This window comes from Oncorhynchus mykiss, chromosome 11 (genome assembly GCF_057628025.1).
Source record: "Oncorhynchus mykiss isolate SJ-2025 chromosome 11, ASM5762802v1, whole genome shotgun sequence".
Lineage (NCBI taxonomy): Eukaryota > Metazoa > Chordata > Actinopteri > Salmoniformes > Salmonidae > Oncorhynchus > Oncorhynchus mykiss.
This window is the reverse complement of record NC_143032.1, coordinates 59,773,300-59,795,451: the sequence shown is the minus strand read 5'-3', so window position 1 is coordinate 59,795,451 and position 22,152 is coordinate 59,773,300. Positions and strand designations below refer to the sequence as shown.

The 22,152-nt window shown below is 44.4% G+C and overlaps 1 protein-coding gene across 3 annotated transcripts; it reads left to right on the top strand.

Annotated features, from left to right (window-relative positions):
- The first annotated feature begins 2,688 nt into the window (after nucleotides 1-2,688).
- On the top strand, nucleotides 2,689-21,853 carry LOC110536046 (transcriptional activator MN1). 3 transcript variants are annotated; one of them, XM_021621558.3, is made up of 3 exons: nucleotides 2,689-7,335; nucleotides 12,560-12,630; nucleotides 20,102-21,853. In XM_021621558.3, exons 1-2 carry the CDS (start codon nucleotides 3,765-3,767, stop codon nucleotides 12,598-12,600), a joined length of 3,612 nt encoding a protein of 1,203 aa, XP_021477233.3. In that variant the 5' UTR covers nucleotides 2,689-3,764; the 3' UTR covers nucleotides 12,601-12,630; nucleotides 20,102-21,853. The 3 variants fall into 3 exon arrangements, with proteins under 3 accessions (XP_021477233.3, XP_021477232.3, XP_021477234.3); XM_021621557.3 differs by lacking the exon at nucleotides 12,560-12,630; XM_021621559.3 differs by lacking the exons at nucleotides 12,560-12,630; nucleotides 20,102-21,853 and adding an exon at nucleotides 15,618-15,920.
- The last annotated feature ends 299 nt before the right edge of the window (nucleotides 21,854-22,152 follow it).

Below are 22,152 nucleotides of genomic sequence, written 5' to 3'. Positions count from 1 at the left end.
ATTTCAGACACTTGCATTACTGGCTAGTTTCATAGCACACATTTGCTTTGACTTGAGTTTTGGATCAGGGGTTAAGTTTGTGGGAAAGACACTTGGTGATACAAACCCTCTTGTGGATAAAATGATCCCATGATATCAACTTTATTTCAAAGATTATTTGATATAGGTCTAGCACTAGCAACATAATCTTAGGCTATACCGAAAGTATATTGTTCCTGCCTTCACCTCATACACTGTTGATGCTGTCTCAATACCTTGTTCTGATGTCTAGCGCTAGGTGGCACTGTGCCTTTTTGATAGAAGTGAAATACTCACTCTTATTCACCTCTCGAGGAACTAGTCCTATGCAGACAACAAACAAAAAAAATCACCGTACCCCTCGAGAAACTCACAAGGATGGATATGTTAGTCCTACATATGTGGTAGGCTATGTTTTCCACTCCCTATATATAAAACACATGAATGGAGTATGATATATGCGTTGAAAAATGAATAAGCAATAGCCTATTGGTAGGCCAGTAGTAGCCTAGAACATATAATCTCAGATTAAATACAAATATGCAACACCATATACTTATCTCAGATACGTTCTAGCTCCATATTAACTAAACATTAGAGGAATGGGGGAGTAGTACAACAACGCTCAGGGTATGGTAGACATAAGATAAGAAAAACTGTCCTACAACGGAGCTGACTGTCTTTCAAATTGTTGCATATTTCACAACAAACTACTTCAGTCATATTTGGTTTCATGTAGCCTATTCCATTTCTTTTTTTGTAGGGAGTGGAAAACATCGTCCAATGGAGAGTAGGTGTTGGCTGGCAGCTAAATAAATACTTCATCCCCTACAATTATTCTTAAATTGCAAAAGAAAAACACTAACATTGCTGAAATCTTTCAATCCCACGGTGTGACAATTTAGATCCAACGCGTCAAAGAGCGCCAGATCAGAACCCAAGCGCACCACAGGAAACAAAGCAGAATCTGGAGTTTAATTTTTTTTTCATAAACTATTTCCATTTATGTCTAAATTTGTCGGACGAGTCATTTTATGATCGACAAAGTGCATCCTGTGCAATTGCAGATGCGCCTGTCTAAATTGAAATTTAGAAAAAACATTAACTTGGGCAATTAGCTGGATGTCTTTTGAATGAGAGTTAATTTAATAGAAGCGCAAAGGTAAATCATTTTGAAGACTTCTTTCAAACACATTATTATTAGAACTATATATAGGGTAGGCTACAAAAGTTGATGAGGACATTACATTTGAATTGCTGTAATATATTTAGCAAACAGTAAAATAACATTACATGTTCACTGTGGTTTATGGTCTATTTCCCGTGCATTACTTATTTGAACAGTGCATATTTCACAAGAGATTACTTTTTCTTTTTGTAAAAGTTGATAGCCTACCATTTCAAGCCTGCGGATCCGTAAAGCCCAAACTTGAAAACACGTATATGTGAGATATTATAGAGTGCAAAATATTGTTATCGATTATGGTATCCTCCTAACACAATCCAGTAGATCCGATGCCATTGATCTTTTAAGGGGGATTTTTTTCGTGGGGTAACAAACAAATGCTCTCTGTCTGTCAATTTCAATTCAATTTCAATTATCTCTCTTTCTATCTCTCTCTCTATCTCTCTCTCTCTCACGCACACACACTCTAACTATTGACTTGCCTATCACCTAAAATACATGAACATTCAATCGTCCATAGGGCCATATTCATTTCAATAGTTCTACAGCCCTGTTGTCGCGATGGGATGTGAAACATCAATATATCACTATTATCACTGGCGCTTGTATTTTGATCGGATACATCTTATCTCTCAGCAGCAGGCTTTAAATCAAAGAACACCCCCTCTTGTGCAACAATAGGCCAGTCCGTTTAAAAGACCTCAGAGGGCAATGTTGCAGGATTAGCCTAGAGGGCAATGTTTCAGGATTAGTCTATAGATAGGCCTATCACGCTTCTGAAAATAGCATGATGCATTTACATTTGATTGTTATTTTCAGAGTTTTTATAATAACATAAGTATTACAGGAGTCTACGTTTTAGAAAGGTTGACTTGGTCGTTTAATTTGCCGGCTGTCCCCTTCATTCCAATAAACATAAGATAAATGGCGATTTGAATTATTCATTTATAAAGTAAACAGATTTATGGTAATAGTCGAGTTAATCTGAATGGAAATGTTAATCTGTTTTGCGTTGACAATACAAACTCCGGGCCAGTGATTGTGCTCCGGCATTTGTTTAAGAAAAGCTATTGTGAGACCATTTCCCTTTGACTGAGTTTAAATTAATTTTCTACATCTCCATTTCTATCAACAATTAAGGAAATAACATAGGCTTAATTTATACTAACATATGGGCGTTTATTCATTCACAAGTGTATGTGATCTAAAAACCCACAATGAGACTGATCTCAAACAAAAAATGAAAGTTTAAATTGCATAGGCTATATAGATCATACATTTAAAATACAATGGAGCAAGTAACACCTGACATGGGCAAGAATACACTTTATTTGAGAACGGCGCTCTTTTAAGATACACGACGTTGCTCTCTCGTTCTGTGTTTCTTATCCACATCTTGGACCACCTTAAAAGATGGTCCCTCCCTCGGCATTGGCGCTCCGCAGCCTCCGATTGGCGAGGACCTCATGGATGGAATTGGTTGCAGAAATGCAAAACTTGTTGCTGGTTCCCTGAATGCGTTGATCTCACACAGCGCCAAGCGCCAGACAAGAGTGTGATCTATCTCTGAATCGCTCCAAGCTGGAATAGACCACATCAGAATCGGGAGCAAAAGGAGTGCGTTATAGCCTACAGAGTGCGAGAGTGAGGGAAACAGCCGATAGAGGTTCCGCGCCTTCTGGGCGCTTGGTGGGCACATGATCAGGACAGGTTGGACTATGCTGTCAAGCCGCTCTGTGATGGTGGAGTACGGGTAGTGAGTGCTGGAGGCTCCGGGACACGGTGGTGCAAAAGCGACTCTCCAGATAGCCATCATGACTGGGATGGATTTTCCCTCCGGACTTGTAAAATTGCTTATAGTTCAGTAATAAGACATTTCACACAGAACTGTGGGAAATGTTTTCTTTTGATTGCAAAACAACGACCAATTAGAATTGTGCAGGTTGCCGGTGGATTTCTATAGAATGGGATCTTGAAAGGACACTCCAAACTGTGCGTCCTGGGACATTTGACGAACTGGAATAATGAAGTGGACGAAGAAGATAGTTATGTGTTTATTTCAATTTTCATAAGCCTTGTGATCTCTGTCATCATAAATCAAAGGAGGGGTTTTTGTCAAGTTTGTAAAGAAGAAATTTGCTTAGAAAACTTTGGAATATGATATTATATCAAAGTCACATTGCAAGCGAAAAATATTTTGTATCATTTGTAAATTAAAGGAATAATCAAACGCCTATAGAAATAGACGGAAACGAGCAAGGACAGACTGTATTTTCTTGCTTCGTTGTCCTCTCCGGTTTATTTTCGCCACAACACTTTAGGGACAAGTTGGATATTGGAAAAAACTATGAGAACTTATTGGGTGAGTGAACCGATTTAAGATCCATTGGCTACGTTTTAAATCAGAACTTTTAAGATATCAAAATATCTATTGGGGCATTCTCTTCTATTTTCGTTTTTGTCCTCTTTTTTTTGTGTGGAGATTCACAGAAAACCAGACTAAAGCTAGACTGCCTATGCCAGGCGAGCTGGCTGTCATGCAGGATTGATATCGGGAAGTATGTTTGGGCTGGAGCAGTTTGGTTCTCAGATTAATAGCATAAACCCTGGCCAGTCAGAGAGAAACATAAACCAGCCAAGACTGAACATGAGCTCCCATTACAAAAGCCCCGGCTTTCATACCGGAGGCCCGCCAGGAGCCGTGGAGCCGGGCATGGGCCCTTTGAACGAGCCCCCGATGCTCGGGCTCAATATGAACATGAATGGGGAGCAGTACGGTGGCTTTCACCCACGGGGCCACTCGGACATGCATGCAGGCAGCGGACTCCAGCAGCAACAGCAGCAGCAAGGACCCATGCATGGATTTTTCAACAACCAGCAACCTCATCAAGGCCATCCCCACGGCCACCAGTCTCACCCTCACCAACACCACCCTCATTTCAATGGTAACTTTGGAGGGCCAGACCCAGCATCATCCTGTCTGCATGGTGGCAGATTGATGGGCTACAACAACAGTGGCATGGGGCCTCAGCAGGGCTTTGGAGAGGGGTTTGACCCCATCGCTGAGGGCCAAGCAGGGGACGGCTTCTCCCAGCAGCAGCAGAGATCTGGTAACATGTCTGAGTTCCAGCACAACGGCCCCCCTAACGGCAACCACGCTGTTCCTGCCCCCTGTCTACCCCTGGACCAGTCACCTAACCGGGCAGCATCCTTCCATGGTCTGCCCTCCTCTTCCTCCTCAGAGACCCATGGTCTGGAGCCTCGACGGATGCCCAATCAGGGTGCTGTGGAGGGATTAGAGTATAATTTCCCCAGCGAACCCCCAACTGGACATTTTGAAGTACCTGTATTTTCCCCCTCAGAATCAGAGTCTCAGCTTCCCCACTTTGGGCCAGGAAGGCCAGTGGCCGGTGGCAGTTTCCCTGGAAACCCTGCCATGGCTCGGACACCGGGTATACAGGGAATCTCCAAAGGGCACCAGCAGCCACCCCCACAGCCCCAGCAGCCTCAGCCTCCCCCACAGCATGGAGTGTTTTTTGAGCGCTTTGGGAATGGCCGTAAGATTCCCGTGGGGATGGAGCTGGGGGTCAGTGCTAGACACCCTCTCATGCAGCAGCAGCAGGCTGGTTTGATAGCGCGACAGAACTCATGCCCCCCAGGCCTCCCCCGGCCTCCCCAGTCTGAGCCGGGCTCCATTAACCCCAACATGCTGGACGGTGGTGTCATGATGCCTGTCCAACACAACCAGTTTGAATATCCTATTCACAGACTGGAAAATAGGGGCCTGCACCCCTATGGGGACCCCATGTTTAATATGCAACAGCCGGCTCCCCCTCCTCCCGCCCAACAGCCTCCGAATCAGAGGCTGCAACATTTTGACTCTCCTTATATGAACATGGCTAAAAGGCCCAGATTTGAGTTCCCTAACGCACACGGAGGGGAGAATTGCGGCACGTGGGGTAGTGGCATGCACAATGTGCAGGGCATGGAGAACCACCTCTCTCCCTCAGCCTACCCTGGCCTACCTGGGGAGTTCACGCCACCTGTGACAGATGGTTTCCCCCCGGGTCCACTCCAGCACGCTGGGCCTGAGCAGCAGTCAATGCAGCAGCGGCAGAATGCGGCCATGATGATCAAGCAGATGGCCTCTCGGAACCAGCAGCAGAGGATGAGGCAGCCCAGCCTGCAGCAGCTGGGTCACCATGGCGACGTACCTCCAGGCCCCATGGTTCATGGAGGCCCAGTGGGGAGCTTGCCTCAGCCCAACTTTGACAGGGAGAATGGGGGCAGGATGCCCAACTTTGAGGGTCAGAACCCTCATATAACTCAGGAGAACTGGTTCCCCGGTTCTCACCCACCAGGAGAGATCATGTCGCGGCGTATGGGGATAACGGGTGGGGAGGCTGTAGCCCACGACATGGGGCTGCAGCAGAACGGAGTCGGTATGATGTTCAGGCCGGGCATGAATGGGATGAGCATGCAGGAGCCAATGAGGATACCTGGAGATGGACACGTTCAAGCTCTCCACTCTCCTGGTATGCACCCCCAGTTTGGCAACAACATGGGCAATCTCTCCCAGATGCAGTCCCCCGGAGCCGGGGTAGGACACCCCAACGCACCATCAGAGAGGCGGCCGACTGACTTCCCTGCCGGGCCTCCCATGGGATCTCAATCAACGTTTCCTTATGGAGGGGTTAACCGTCAGGGGGCACCACATAGCAATCCCCAGGGGGTGAACACCTCACCAGGGAGCTACCCTCCACAGTCTGAGTTCCCCCCAGGCCAGCGATCCTCTGTCAGTAAACTTGGGGCACTCTCCCTGGGGAACTTTAGCAAAACCAGCACTAAAGACAATGTTTTTGGACAGAGCTGCTTGGCGGCCCTTTCCACGGCCTGCCAGAACATGATAGCTAGCCTAGGGGCCCCCAACCTAAACGTAACATTCAACAAGAAGAACCAAAATGAGGGCAAGCGAAAACTGAGTCAGACGGAGCAGGACATTAATAGCAGCACAGTTAACGGGACCGGCAGTGCTGGTCCTGAATATTTTCAGAGCGGCACTTCCCAGAACAGCCAGATGCCTGGCAACGGGAATAGCAACATTAAGCCTGCAGGTCAAAACCAGACGCTGCAGGGGGAAGCCAGTGCCCTCTCCCCAAATTTCAACATGGACGCTACCCCATGCAGTGAGGGGAAAGCAGCAACAGGGAACGGGAGAGGGAGAGGGAGGAGAAAAAGGGACAGCGGGCATGTGAGCCCTGGGATCTTTTTTTCCTCTGACAGCGGAAACCCTGTTGTAAGTCCAGGCCAGCAACCCCCTTCAGCTGGCGTTGGGGAGAGGGGTGGGGGTACGCCCCATGAGAAACCCCTCCCATCCCCCTCCTGGGGAAAAGGAGGTGACCTTATGCTGGGGGACCAGGCAGACCTGATGTCTTCTCTGGACAGTGGCATTCAGAGTGTCACCAAATCTAACAGTAACTCACCGCGCATAGATTTTCCTGATGATGTCAGCGCCCACTACGGCAACGAGGATGAGGTGTCCTCTAGCTCAGATGCAGGAGGTGCTCCTGCCTCCAAGCCCAACCGCAGCCCGCACATCACCGGCTCACCCAAGCTGCAAAGGGGGGAACAGGGCCTGATGAATGGGCAGAAGCCCCTAGGCATGCAGGACATCACCAATCACACTACCTCGACACCCGACAGCTATGGACTGAGTGCTGGTGTGGGGACAGGTGGCAATGGAGTTGGTCACCCGGGCACACCTGGGATGGAGCAGGTACGCACTCCATCCAGCACCTCTGGCCAGGATGACATCCACCCTCTGGAGATACTGCAGGCCCAGATCCAGCTGCAGCGCCAGCAGTTCAGCATCTCAGAGGACCAGCCTCTGGGCATGAAGAATGGCAAGAAGAGTGGTGACTGTCTCTCACAGAACGGAGACAATGAGCTGGCGAACTGCAGCCCGGATGCTGGGAAGGGCTCAATGGGCACTATTGACCTTGACACTCTGATGGCAGAGCAGCACGCCACCTGGTACGTGCCCAGTGACAAGGCCCTGATAGATGGGCCAGAGGACGACAAGGCCATGGCACCCTGGGAAAAAAACAAGAGCCAGAACAACAGCAAAGAAGGTAATTGAATATGCTCTATGGTTATATTTCCCACTTTGTTTTACTATCTGATTAGTACTGTCTTATTGCTGTATTTACACACACACACACACACACACACACACACACACAGACACACACACACACACACACACCCGTCTAAGGCTGTCACTCAACATATCAGCACATAAGCCCAATGTTGTTTTGCATCCCCGATGAGCAGAAAATGATATGAATGCTAGTCTAAAATAAGTCGGGACTTCCTTTGTGCGTGTAGCCTATGTCTGCAGTTATTTGAAAGTAGCTGTTCTGTGGAAACAGGTAGATCAGGTATATTGAGTTTTATATGTAGGCTAGAAAAATACATAAATAATTTATTATGTTTTTCTGTGTGCCTATAGGACTACACAGGGCTATTGGACCACAGGCTAATTAACTATTCGAAATAAAAAAGCCCTAATCAGGAAAACATTTTAAAACGGATTTATTGTGGTTCTAAATAAACATTAAATTATCATTTGGTGCGTGTTATGGATTATTCTATTGTTGAGGAACTTCAAAGGAACAGCGCGAGAAAAGTAAACATTTCCTGTGGTGCTTTATCAGGGTTTTCAGGGTGAACAACTACACTGAGAAGATTAATAGGTTTCTGAGATGCGTTTTCACAGCAGGGCTTCCCCTCCATATATATCTGTTGGTTTTTGTTATTACTATGGGATAATAAACGGGATTGGAGAAAGTGGATTGATTTTAGATTAGCCTACTATTGGAAAGGGCAGCATTGTCAGGATATATGAAGAAGAGTGATATTACTATAAACAAGAGTAGCCTACCTTAATCTTTTTTATTTCGAACCTTTTTTCTCTCCTAATCTCTCCTAATCTCCTTTCTCTCCTAATATATGTGTCCTCGAATATATGTGTCCTCGAAGAACAGATTTTCATTGAACATGATAATATGATACTAATATAAAATAATACTATAATAATAATGGATGCGTCATTCACTTTTTCTAATTGGTTTAAAACTTTTGGTTTTATTGTAGACTATTGCCAACCACTTTTTCGCCAACATGGTTCAGGAATAAAATGGTTGGTCGTGAGATACAAATGCTTATTTTTTCACGAACAAATGTAAATTCTAGTATTCTAGTAGCCTATGCCACGAAACTGTTGTAGCCTTTAATTTTAAGTGCTTGTTGAAATTGGTATAGTGTGATTAGAGACGCTGGCTGGCACTTAAAACATTTTACGTAAGCGGTTTGAAATCCTGTCAATCAAGGTTTGACATTAACAACACAAAAAATGTTCTCCTGTTTTTGGATTACCGGTCATACATAAGGCATCTGGTTTGTTTTATTTCATAAATAGGAAATGAAATAACATGCATTTAAAATAATAATAACAATAATAATAATTATTATGATCTATTATTATTTCCTATTATTGTTTATATTAGGACTGTGCTATAGCTACAACAGGATAATTTTTTTAAAAGCACATTTTTTCCCTTCAATTTATTCCAGTGCTGAAGTTACTTTTTATTGACTGCTCCTTCATCAAACAAAACCTACTTCAAATAAATATTTAAATTATGAATTCAATATTGCTGATTTATGTCGTATTTTATGTCGCAATATTTTTCTGTGCAATTGTAATGTCTTTTGTGTCTCGATATTGTTTTCTGAGGCCACTCTTTTTTTCTATAGACATTTGAAAATCTATAGCAAGAATGAAATGGTAGTCAGTCAGTGCTGCAAAAGGCGGTAGGTCGCAGTGAGACGTTATTAAATCGCTACCGCCAGAGACGAGACACCAAAACTCTCTTGTGAATAGGTAGCCCCCAGCGCGTATTCACTATCCCTTTGTTCTGGCTAACTGCGGGAGCTGAGAGGAGAGGGGGGCGCAGGGCACGGAATCTGGAGTCATAGCGCATTGTTTAGGAGGCAGAGCAGTCAACCAGACCAGGCAGCCACATTCTCGCCTTGTCCATAGTTCATTTTTTCAAGATCCACATGTCTTAGCAAGGCGCACTTATTCTTCAGAAAATGCACAGCAACAGCCACTTCGATTTTGTTAAAGTATTTCTCTCTCGTCTCTCCTATCTCCGCACATTTTTTTCCTTCCTCAATTCAGCTCCTTGCAAGCACAAAACCCATGCTGCTCGGCTCGATCGATAGCTAGTTAGCACAAATCACGGATCTTGACAGTTTCTCATTTGAGTGCTGCAGACGGCAAAGATGAAAAAGGGTTGAGGTGTGTTGCTGGATTTTGAGATTGAATTGGATGTTTTTCAAGAGACGCGCGAAATCCTATGCATTCAACGAAACGCTACGCTTCAGATAAAGATAAATAGGGCCTTATGGTTTTAGTTGCACATATTCAGTAGGCTAGTAAATATTACCCCTATAGGCACAATCGATGAACAGTTATATTCTCTTGGAAAATGCTAAAGACCAGGATTCTGAAAGTTATTTTGGAAGATTTCATAGAACACACGTGCCAAACTTATTCCGTGTAGGGCCGAGTGTTTGCGGGTTTTCGCTCCACCCTTGTATACGATTGACAAAATAAGGTCACTAATTCGTAAGGAATTCCCCTCACCTGGTTGTCTAGGTCTTCATTTATTTATTTTTTAAACGCAGACACTTGACCCTTTGGGGAATGAGTTTGACGACCCTGTCATATAAATTTGAACTTGAGCTCCGTAGAAGTTAAAGAAAAATATTGATGAATGTAGGAATATGTCAGTATTTTTTAAGTTGGGGAATCTATTTATGTTTGTTATTGATGTCTTGTTGCAAGTCCACCAACTGGTTAACAGGTGAACACTAATGGTCATTGCCTGAGCCTAAGATTTACAGTGACAGTTTAAAGATTTTTTTTTTTCGAATTGTCTTGTTAGTTATCAAGGTTCTCAGTATAGTTCACAAGATAACTTATAGTTATCCTATATAATAGTAGTAATAATAATAATGTTATAATGGTAATGATAGCTGGTCTACCATTTTTTTTTAAATAACACTTTTTTTCCACACAATTTCATCATGGTTCCTTTCTATAATTCCTGCATGATGTGGCTAATCAATCAGATCACACATTTCAATTGAATACACAGCACATTTTGCTGTGGTCTGATCATATGTTTTTTTTGTATTGAAGTTACGTTTCTTTCTGCATTTTGCAAATTTCTCTATGTCACCCTTGGAATTGATCATATGACACCCGTGTGTAGGTGTTGTGCACCACTAAAACCAATTTAGTTTAATATTGTGGCAACCCACTCTCTTGGTATCTGTCTTCATGCCCCTGTCCTATACCCCATCACAGTGTCCTGAAGCTGGGGTGGGGTGGGGGGGGGGGGGGGCCTGCGTAGGTCCTTACATCCTGGGAACAGCTTTAATAGTGGGAGTCCTGAGTGATTGTGTTACTTGGGCGCTTTATAGACTGCATTCAGTGTTTTTATGGGAAGTTGAGTTTAACTGCCCAATTGAGACAGGTGGGTTATGGGCCTCTGTTTATTTGGGGAGGGGGATGGTTGAAGTGACATTTGGCAATAGGCCTCCCTGTGTCTATAGCAGGGGTACGGGTGGTAGTGGCATGGGGAGGACAGGAGCTGTGGTGTTTGGGGCTCTGTGACTATAGGTGAGGTCTCAGCCAGTGCAGGAGTTGGGATCACAGAACAGACTGTATTCTCATATATATAGTTAATGGAGGTAGTGGGGGATGTTTTCAGGCCAGAACGTGGTGCCAGAAGTGCCTCATAGGTATATGGGATTTGATAATATTATTGCATTAAACAATAATGTTAAAGAAAAATATGAGATTGAGCATAGATAATGAGAAAGTCCAGGTTGCCTGTTTGGGAGTGTGTTGTGTTGTATTTTCTGTGTTGATGTCTGTTTACCCTGTGTGTCTCAGCTCTCCCTGTATGAGTTCCCACTGTGGTTGTTTAGAGACTGATGTGTTTGTCAGTAACTTCCCCCATTGGACCCGTCCGTAGCTTATTCTGTCTGTGTGATAAACTGCCATTCAGCCAAAGCTATTCACTAAGACATAGTCATGTCTATTGTAGGCATGAGGCCCATATACTGTATGGCCTCCGTATGCCAGTGGGTGTATATGTGAATGAAGGTACTTGGTTGCGTTTTCAGCAAAATGATGAGAATGCATTTCCCCCTCCTTTTTCATCTCCTTTTCTCTATCTCGTCTTCTTGTACCCTCTTCGTCCCTCCTTCTCTGCTCCTGATATTATAGCCAGGACCTGACGGTTTGTTCTGAAAGACGTGCACACTCTTGATAACAAGCAACTTGTCACCCTAGGAAATGATTCAGTTGGTTTTATTTTTTTTAGTTTTTGCTTCCGGTTTGACCACACAGGGAAAGTTATTTACGGTGTGTGTTATCACTTTGTACATACTGTGCCAGGATCTGTCCTCTGGATTAATACGGTGTCTCATGCAACAGAGTGACTGTTCTAGTGGTGGTGGAGTGACTATTAGTTAGAGCATGCGCTGGCTTGCTGTTGGCATGTGTAGGAGAGCAGTGGGTAGAGAGGGGATTTTCATGCTTAGACACCCTGATTAGGAGGCAATTTAATACAGCGCAACAGGCATATTGACATGCCACCTAAAGAGACCTAGGAAGAAAGGAGAATATTCCTATAAGACCACCCCACCTTCCCACCTCTCTTAGTTTGTTGAAATCATACTTATCGTATTGACATTTCATTCCAGCGACAACTCATAAATCACATGAGTAATTTTTATTTCCCTTTTTTCCTTTCTTAAAGCAGAAAATAGATGTGATTGACATGTGTTTGAATGAAGAGAAAACAGCTTGGGGCGGTCCATGTTCCATATCCCTCCTTGCAAGGCGTTGCGTATTGACTTCCTTAACAACACACACCCAGGCAGCATAGTGTTCTCTGCACTCTCCCATACTGCAGTAATAATGATCATTATCATAATCATAGCAATTAGCCCTGGTAATATTGTTCTCAAAAGTGCCAATTCATCCTCTGGCACCTTCTGTGAGTTAACTTGGTTATTGACAGATACAGAGAGGCTAGTGAGGTGTGTGTGTCGTGTCTTTTGTGAGGAACATATTATTGCTATAGCCGGAAACGGCGCAAAAGTGCAGACTTTGAGATATTTTAAGTTGGACCTTTCCTCATTTTTATGCATTTAATTTCTTATGTCTCTTCACAAAGTAATTTCTGTCTCCCTTTGTGAATTGATCCCTAGGGTTGAAGGAATGTCACACAATTCCTACACTATCAGCATGAATCAGTGGGCATTAGGACTGCTTTCACCATGTAAGTGTGTTTGTTCTTCCTTACCCCCCCCCCCCCATCGACAGTTACCGGGGCTAAGACAAATATGAGACGCATGTAAATGGGTTTATCAGCTGGAGGGACCAGAGGTGTATGTGTGTGTGATGAAGACATGGAATCTCGATAGTGTGGGTTTATTAGCTGGAGGGACCAGAGGTGTATGTATGTGTGTGTGATGAAGACATGGAATCTCGATAGTGTGGGTTTATTAGCTGGAGGGACCAGAGGTGTATGTGTGTGTGATGAAGACATGGAATCTCGATAGTGTGGGTTTATTAGCTGGAGGGACCAGAGGTGTATGTATGTGTGTGTGATGAAGACATGGAATCTCGAAAGTGTGGGTTTTTCAGCTGGAGGGACCAGAGGTGTATGTTTGTGTGATGAAGACATGGAATCTCGATAGTGTGGGTTTATCAGCTGCAGGGACCAGAGGTGTATGTGTGTGTGATGAAGACATGGAATCTCGATAGTGTGACATCATGTTTGATTTATGCAGACTTGGTCACAGGCTTGTGGTTTCAGACCTTTGCTCAGGTGTCTTGTATGCTGGAATAGACTCTCTGACTTGTAGTGAAATGGAAATAGTTGCTGGTAGTCACACCTCTCTCAGTTCCAGCTCTGAGAATTCATCACAGTATGATAAATTATCTGACAAGTTATGTCAGGGTTCATCACAACTTATTTTAGCTTTACGTCCGTTTGGCCTGCTTTACGTCCGTTTGGCCTGCTTTACGTCCGTTTGGCCTGCTTTATGTCCGTTTGGCCTGCTTTACGTCCGTTTGGCCTGCTTTACGTCAGTTTGGCCTGCTTTACGTCAGTTTGGCCTGCTTTACGTCCTTTTGGCCTGCTTTACGTCCGTTTGGCCTGCTTTACGTCAGTTTGGCCTGCTTGAAGTACAATCCCCGCTAGTATGTAGTACATCCACAGCAGACCCCAATACATTTGTAATTATCACTACTACTGATGAACTGCTAGCACGTATAACACCGGCCCAGCTGAGTACAGTAGTAGCATAGTTAAGCTGTGGGAAAGTGTGTAGTCTCCTGTCTTATAGATATTGCAGCTCATAACAGGACATTACATGGTTTCTGCTTGTAGTTCTGCCTGTAGTTTTGATTGTCTAGATGTTACTGTGTATGTGTGTATCCATTGAATGCTGAGGCCTTTGCAATACATTTACCACCAGTGACAGTCAAAGGAGGCGTGTTAAAAAATATCTTTGTGACTGATGTAGAGAGAAAAAGATGAACAAACGTTCCATGCCTTTTGCTAGCTGGATTTTTGACTCTTCAAAATAGCAGTGTTTTGTTTTCCCTGGAGAAGAGCGCTGAAATAAAATCAAACTTGTCTGTGTGTGTGGGTGTGAATATTCCCCTTGGAATGGAAGGCTGAGTTTGTCTGGTGATGCAGGGTGGGAGGGGTGGGCACCGGAGGCTCCGGTTGCCTGGATGTATGTGACACGTTTCCTAATGTCCAGGGTCTTAATAAGCCAGTGCCCAGAGGGACTGGAAAAACAAGGCATCTACTATTCCTGTAGAAAATGATGTATATTTTTATATGTAGCTACCAACAATCCCTGTCGAGATGATTTTAACATAGTTTGTGAGAAATGCAAGTTGTCTTTATCAATTAAATAGATTATAATCCTTAACACTCCCTCTGTTCAGCAGAGGTGTACCATGCTAAAGCTACTAGGGTGTGTGTGTGTGTGTGTGTGTGTGTATGTATGTGTGTGTGTGTGTGTGTGTGTGTGTGTGTGTGTGTGTGTGTGTGTGTGTGTGTGTGTGTGTGTGTGTGTGCGTGTGTGCGTGCGTGTGCGTGCGTGCATGTGGAGGTGTTGTCATAACGCCAGCAGCAGTTATGTTATTTGGCATACAGGTAGTCGTCAGATTTCTTTAATTCGTATTGAAAAATTGACAAATGAGTTATGACACCAGAGCTGTTTCTCTTGGGAGAGAAGAGGAGAGACTGATCGAGTACTAGCGAAAGCGAGAGAGATGGAAAGAAGTTTCTCTTTTTTTCTGGGAACATCTTAGGTTTCGACTTGCGAGGTCGAGCAAGATGGTAATGGCTGTCATTTGCCTCACTGTAAAGAGAGAAAGAGAGAAAATAAGTCTTACATTTTCTCCACAATTCCATCCTCTGGACCTTCCTTATTTATTTTTTTAGGGCAGTTTAGATACTCGGATGTTAGAAACAATGGTTCGGATTTTTTTTAACAGCACATTTGAGTCTTTTCAACAGTGGAACTGTCATCACTAAAGCTTAATACTGTCATTATACCACACAGCAATATCACCTTTAACTCAATAATTCTAATTATATTTTATTTACAGTTTTAACATTGTGTTTTTTCAACTTTGTGTTGTTATCTTGGAAATGGAAAAGGAGTGATTATATTTGACATAAAAAAGAATAATTGTGCAACCAGTGCTAATTATTTTGAAGACATTATATGTACATTTCCAAGTAAATCTTTATTTTCTTCAATCAAGGGTCAATTAATTAAAAATAAATAACAGGATAATTATTATTTCAGTCAATTATATTCAGTCATTTGATTTCAAGTGTTAAACTATTTCTATCACAAAAACATGAAAGTGTAAGATTCCTTGAATTGACCAGCTACCTTCCCACATTGAGGACTAGCTGAAATAGGGATTGTATGTTAAGGGTTGTGGCTGTGCAAGTCAGCCCCCTAAACCCATTCCGACCCCCCTCCTCTCCTAGCGTCTCCCTAGCAGATGCTCCTAATCCCTACATTTCCACTGTTTTCATGAGTGGTTGGGGTTTCCAAATGGGCCAAAAATACATACACAGAGTGTGTAGTGACGGGCTGAAACAAAATAGAGAGCGAGACGTAGATCAATATGTCACCTACTTGGATGACATGGATGACAGGTCCTGGACATGGTTTTGATTTATGCAGGAGGTACTAAATCACTTCCCGTGTTCCCTTTTGTGTCTAGTTTCCTAAGCGCGTCTTGCAGCCTGAGGGGGAGGTGTGTGTGTACGAGGGGATGGCTGAAGGGAGAGAGTTTACTAGAGAAGGGATGAGGAGGAGCGACCGGGCCAAGGCCTGCCTGCCTGGGCAAGTTTTTTTCCTTCTTGTTGCAGGCCAGGGAACAGAGAGGAAATTCAAACCAAAATAACCCCTGTGCCCTCGATTGAGAAATGTGCCCCCTCCATATCCACCCTTCTTTGAGGGGAAAGGTCAACCTGTGGCAGTGGGGTTGAGTGGGGGTCGGAGAAGGCCTCCCATGCCTCCCAACTACCAACCCCCAGGCCACCATCAGATACCTGGGTCATACCTCCAGTAGTTCCCGTATTCCTCACACAGGGATTCCTGTAGCCCCTCACCAAGCTAGTTGAAAGCAGATAACTTAATGATTTTGTATATATATTTTGGTGATTGTGATTTAATGTGAAGCCTTGCTCTGCTGGTCGGTCTGCTTAGTGCAGTAGAGAGGCGCCGGATCACATGTCCTGCTCTTAGGTACCATGAGCCTTCAGGAAACGTGTTAAAGACCTAAATGACTAACCTTTAAAGTATGTTCTATGATAACAGAAATGTTACATCATTTTTCTGTGTTCTTTACCATCACTCCTTAGATGCATTGTGCTCCCGAACTTAGAATCTTCTCTAATGTCCTTAGTGTTAGTTTTTTATCATAGCGATCCTATTAAATGAAATGTCTTCTAATTTCTAATTCTATGGTTGTTATGCTACAGGAATCTGATCTGAATTCACTCACTGTCATAGGAGCAGAGGCCTCTAGGTGTTTTCACCAGAGAGCTGGTTTGTGTTCGGTGAGGGTAAGGTCGAGCCCCGGGGAGCACAGGGTTAAAGGTGAAGTGTCGTCATAAAAGTATAGCTTGGGATAGAATGGACCTCGGAAATCAATGTGACGGCTCTGTGAAATTCTCTGGCTCCGAAAGAGAGACCAGCGAACACCAAGACACACATATACATAGTGTTATTTAGCATAGACTTTTTTTCTAATGCACACATCTGCACAAGGACTTGGTACACAATGTGCATTTAACTATCATAACACTTCATTTTTAAGTGCATTTACAACATAATAATTACCTTTAGCTTCATCAGTTTACATGAATCGTTTAATAAAATGTTTAGGTTGGCAATTATAGTTAGATTGTGAGAATATGACATTTTTTGTCGTTCAATAAGGATTCCTTCCCAGTGTTGTTTACAGACTTAGAGAACTGATGGCATGACGTGCACTCGATTCAGGCCGTCAGCTTCCGACATATTGGTGTCAGCCAGAGAGAAAAACCGAAACAGAGCAGTGTGCTGTGCTGTGCTGTGCTGTGCGTGTGTGTGTTCTCTTCACAGCACGCTAGTGGAAAGCGCTGTTCATCTGTGTATATCGTCACGAGCTGTGTCTGTGTGTCTGTGTGACGGCTCTATAAGCCTACGTGGAGGAGTCACACTGTAAATCACACACTTTTAGAAAGAGGAGAGGAATAGAGGTGGATTAAAAAATGGAGCGTTTGAATTGCCATGGTTACCTTTTTTGACTTGTAATATGGTTAGGGATATTTAACTGTATTTGTGGTTCAGCTTAGTTGGTTGTGATATTATTGTTTTCTTCTTTATTGGGTATTCGCCCTGTGTGATGCTAAGCACTCGTTCTCTGTAATGAATAGCCAGCCTATCACTGAGATATCACTGTGGATATGAACAGTACGCTGCATGGCAAAATAATGTGAGTCATTGAACAGCCTTAACAAGGTTTTATTGAAAAGAGATTCCACAGCTTGTAAAATGTCACGGTGATTTGGGATTTAGGCCTGTGTGATGTAGAATTTCACACTGCCGTTTCCACTTTTGAACAAATATGGTGCCGTGGATAATGCTTAACATTTAAGTGTAGCGTGTAGATTTTCCACCAAAATTCCATCTCTCTCGGCTCCCAGGGTATTACCTAGAAATATCCACAGATACACTACAATTGACTGGCTTACTCCTTAAATGGAGAGCTTTGTATTTTTTAAAAGAAAATGTTTTTCTGCTTGTAATAATACAATTTGAGAGGTACAGTGTTTTGATTATAAAAACATGTAAAAAATGTAACTAGGAAACTGGTGGCAATCACTACATTGTAAATGATTGTTTATGTGAAAGTATCATTGGTAATGCTAATGTTTTTATTTTGATAAATAAAGTAACGTGGTCACATGAGCACACGTCTGAGCATGGCTTTGGGACAGTGGGAGTGGATGCTTTTGACTGTGTGTTTACAGTCCTTGTCCTTGCATGTATGAGGCTGGGGGCCATGTCTGTCTGTTTTGGGACCATGCAGACTGTGTATGGAGCGGCAGCTGAGGGCTGGTGTGGATATGGCAGCAGTGGCGGTGGTTGGCGGTGTGTTTTGTGGCTGTGTTGTCAGATTGCTGTGTGTCAGCAGAGAGCCAGGGGAACGCTTGGCTGCCTATTCAGGCCGGTGTGGACCCTGCTGTGCCCAGCTACCATGGGCTGTCGGCGGGTGCTGGAGGGCACAGTGCTGGGGATGGGGGTGGGGGGTAGGAGGAAGCACTTGGAGAGGGGGTTGTGGTCCAGGCTCACTGAGTGTGGGTGTCAGCCATGCAGAGGTGTATGGCAGGGCCCTCTGGCAAACGCTGGCTCTTGCCACCATCACCACTAATCCCCACACCCACAACCCCACACACCCGTCCCCCCCCCCCCTCTGCCTTCCTCTCTCCCCCACCGTCGCTCCGCTTAGTCTCCAGAGTCCTTGGGTGATTTGTGTGGAGGAGGAGGGAGAGAGATGCGGGAGCGGCGGGAGCTTGGCTGCGTGACCTTTTACCAAATCCCTCCGCTTTTCCATTCCAGTGGTCGCTCCCCAGACAGGCTGGGGGGCAAGGCTGCCTCACTACCTCCCTGCCTTCCTGGCCCTAGCCTGTCCACCCTGCCTCCTTCACTCTCTGTCCTGACCTGGCCTTGTTTCTCTGGCTGCGTGTTGTTAACACCGTGTCATAGTTGCTCCAGGGAAGTAAAAGAAGGGAGAAATATATACAGAGAGAGTGAGAAAAACAAAAAAGCATTTGGGAAGAGAGAGAAGAGATAAAAAGGAAAGTGTGACACAGAGACTGTTTTGAGGTCAGAGTATCTTTTCTCTTCTTCTCTCTCTCTCTGTTCTGTCACTTTGTTGAGTAGTGAGGTGGGCAGATCAGAGTAGTGATGGTGTGATGTACAGGCCCTGTGCCTAGAGCAGAGTGTGTATCATAGTCTCCTGTCTCTGACGCCTGTACCTCAGCATGTCTGAGCTATTTAGAGCTTGTCTGTCTCTGCGGCTACGCTCCCACTCAAAGCAGTAGTAACAACCTGGGGCTGAGGAACACAGCAGAACAGTGTTTTGAGTGCTAAGGACAGATGGGAATAGCCTGATTGATTTTTACAGCAGGTATCCACCATGTTCACGCACTCTTTTTTTAGAATGCTCAGAGCATGCTTGGAGGCAGACCCCAAACGCATGAGGCAATGCTGCAGTCACCAATGGGGCTTACTGAAACCAGCGATAGTAAGAGTCTGACAACCTCTCTCTCCCGTCATCTCTACCTCTAACTCCTTGCCCTTCTCTCCTTCCTGCCCCTCCTACTCTCTCAGAATGCTGCTGGTCTATATCATGGCAGATGCGTATAATTTAGCCTAGCACTTTCTGTCCTCGTCAATCTACCTCTCGCAAATGTTTTCTTACACAACGCATGCGATTTGACTCAGAGGATGGATTATGCATCTCAACCGGCAGCGTTCCCCATGTCCCTCTAGAATTGCACGGCTGATTTTTATACAACCTTCGATAAACCTATATATGGATTTTCTGGAAGCTTGGTTCCATTTAATATGGGTTTGACACCTTGGTGACGTGGGGTCGATTCTGCAGCAGGGTCATTATACCAGTAAATTAGGTCATGCAGAGTTAAAGGTCAGCCTCCTCACAGCCCTCTGACCTCATGACCAGAGGTTAGGGAGGAGTGCTCCCCATTTGCACGGGTGACCGGGACCGACAGTGTGTGTGTGTGTGTGTGTGTGTGTGTGTGTGTGTGTGTGTGTGTGTGTGTGTGTGTGTGTGTGTGTGTGTGTGTGTGTGTGTGTGTGTGTGTGTGTGTGTGTGTGTGTGGGGTCCTCATAGGCAAGGAGAAGGTGGGGGATGGGTTTAGAGCGTTGTCGTTTTCCAGCCTGCAGGATGGGGGTGGGAGAGGGAGAAGGAGAGGGGTTGTTGAGGTCATTTTACTGCACAGATTTTGAGTGGGATGAGAATTAGGATCAAATTTAGATATAGGATTTTATGATTAATTCTAGTGTTGACATATTGACTGAAGAAGTTTACTTTGGTTGTTGAGGATGAATGAATGTATCCTTAATGTTCCTCAGTGCTGGCCCACTCACTAACCCTCTCCTCTCTCTGTGTTTGTTTCTCCTGTGCAGAGTCAGAGCTGTCTCAGAGTAAGGCTGGAGTAGGGGTGGGGGCCCCGGGGCCCGGAGGGGGCAATGGGGGGAGCCACCTGCAGTGCCTGTCCGTCCACTGCACAGATGAGCTGGGGGACAGTAAGGGCCGAGGGGGGCCCGTCTCCTCTTGGCGCTCCCTGCACTCCGACATCTCCAACCGCTTTGGGACCTTCGTGGCTGCCCTGACCTGAACACAACCAGGGCAGCCCAGGAGATGGAGGGAAGATCAAAAGAAAGAGAGATGGGGGGGGGGGGGGGTGGAGAGAGTCAGAGGCAGATGATAATGAAGACGACAGCAATGATGAGGATGATATAAAGGTATTGATGATGAGGATGACATACAGGTATTGATGATGAGGATGACATAAAGGTATTGATGATGACATAAAGGTATTGATGATGAGGATGATGTAAAGGTATTGCTGATGAGGCGTCTGCATTGGCTCTCGCCTGTTCAGGGAGAGAAGGACATATACACACTCATACACACACATCAACACATACACACTCATGCTCACACACACTCACACACACTATTGGGCACAAATACATACACACTCACTCATGCATCGCTGGACTATACAGCTTGGGCTCTATTCAGTGGTGCCCACATCTGGGAAACCTCAAATCACCCTTTTAGTTTTTTGTTGTTTTTTGAAGAAAACAGGAGAAATGTCAATGGAGGAAAGGAACAAACTAAAACTGAGAAAACAGAAAGACAAAATGTCCTTGGCTGTATTGGGATAACAGTGTTGAGTCTCTGTTCTGTTACATTCTTTAGACATGAAAGTTGTCTCTTAGTATTTGGGAGCTCTGTGATTAATACCCCATCCTCACCAGCTGTACCCTGTACCTGTACTCAGTGACCTCCTAGCCGTGGTTCTCTCTGTGGGTTGGAGGTGGTACCACCCACCATGCCTGCCCCCAGCCTAGTGTATAGATCACTGGGACTGGGCTTGGGTATGGCCTCAAGCAGAACCACCCTGACCCATATTCACCCGTTGAGGGACTCTGGTCATCTTTGTCAGCCAGAGTTTGGAGGATATGTGTGTGAACCAGCCCTTCCTCCCTCCCATGGCTCTCAGGGGTACAGGGAGAGGAGAGCAGCCCTCTCACCAGGACCTCTCCCTCAGGCCTGGAACCCCATTGTTACCCAGAGACACAGGAACCTGATGAGATCTGGACCTTTTGAGACACTGTACCTCACAACCTCACCAGGCCATCCTCCTGGTCCAATAGAACTGGCCTGGACCCTGAAACAGGGGGAGGAAGAGTGGGAGGGAGATGGAGAGAGAAATAGTTTATTTTTAGTGTGGGTATCTGCAAAAAGGGATTCCTGAATACAAATTCCTCTCTTTCACTCATTTCCTCTTCTATTTAGCTTGGGCTCCAACACAGTTATACAATACAGCCAATGTAAACTGTAGGGGAGGTCAAGGAACCATTTAATAAGGGATTTGAAAAAAGGAATATTGGTATTGCACATGTAAAATAAGAGAACATTTGCTGTGTGTTAGGCAATCTTGTAACCTTTAAATAAAGCTTCTGTTGAATTTGAATTTCTGAAACAATAGATGGAGGCCTGTGACGGCAACGTGCGAACTGTTTCTTTTTTGTTTTCTTTTTTTAATAATATGTAAAGTGCAGTCGTCTGTTTTCCTGCATATTGTATATATCTGTATATGTTTTATTGAGTAACTAAATAACAATAAATATGACGTTAATGGTGAATTTTATGATTGCTTGTTTTTATTCATGTTGTGCCCTTATATTTGTCTGTCATAATAACAAAGTCGCAATTTATGAATGAAAATAACATTTAATACTGTATAATAATATAATAATGGGAAATATTGCTATACTCTGAAGATATCTATATATATATATATCACAGAAATATTTATTGTGACAAGTTTGTCTGGGGAGGTTGTGGACTCTGTAGTCTAAATCAGCAGCATAAAACGACACAAAGTAAACTGTCATGAAGATATTATATATCTTAGATAATAGTCTTCCTCTCTCTCTCCTCT

Bases quoted from the DNA above. Each gene is read 5' to 3' on its own strand.
- LOC110536046 (XM_021621557.3), top strand. From the start codon at position 3,765: ATGTTTGGGCTGGAGCAGTTTGGTTCTCAGATTAATAGCATAAACCCT. The intron at 7,336-20,101 runs GTAATTGAATAT...TCTCCTGTGCAG, and splicing joins CCAGAACAACAGCAAAGAAG to AGTCAGAGCTGTCTCAGAGT.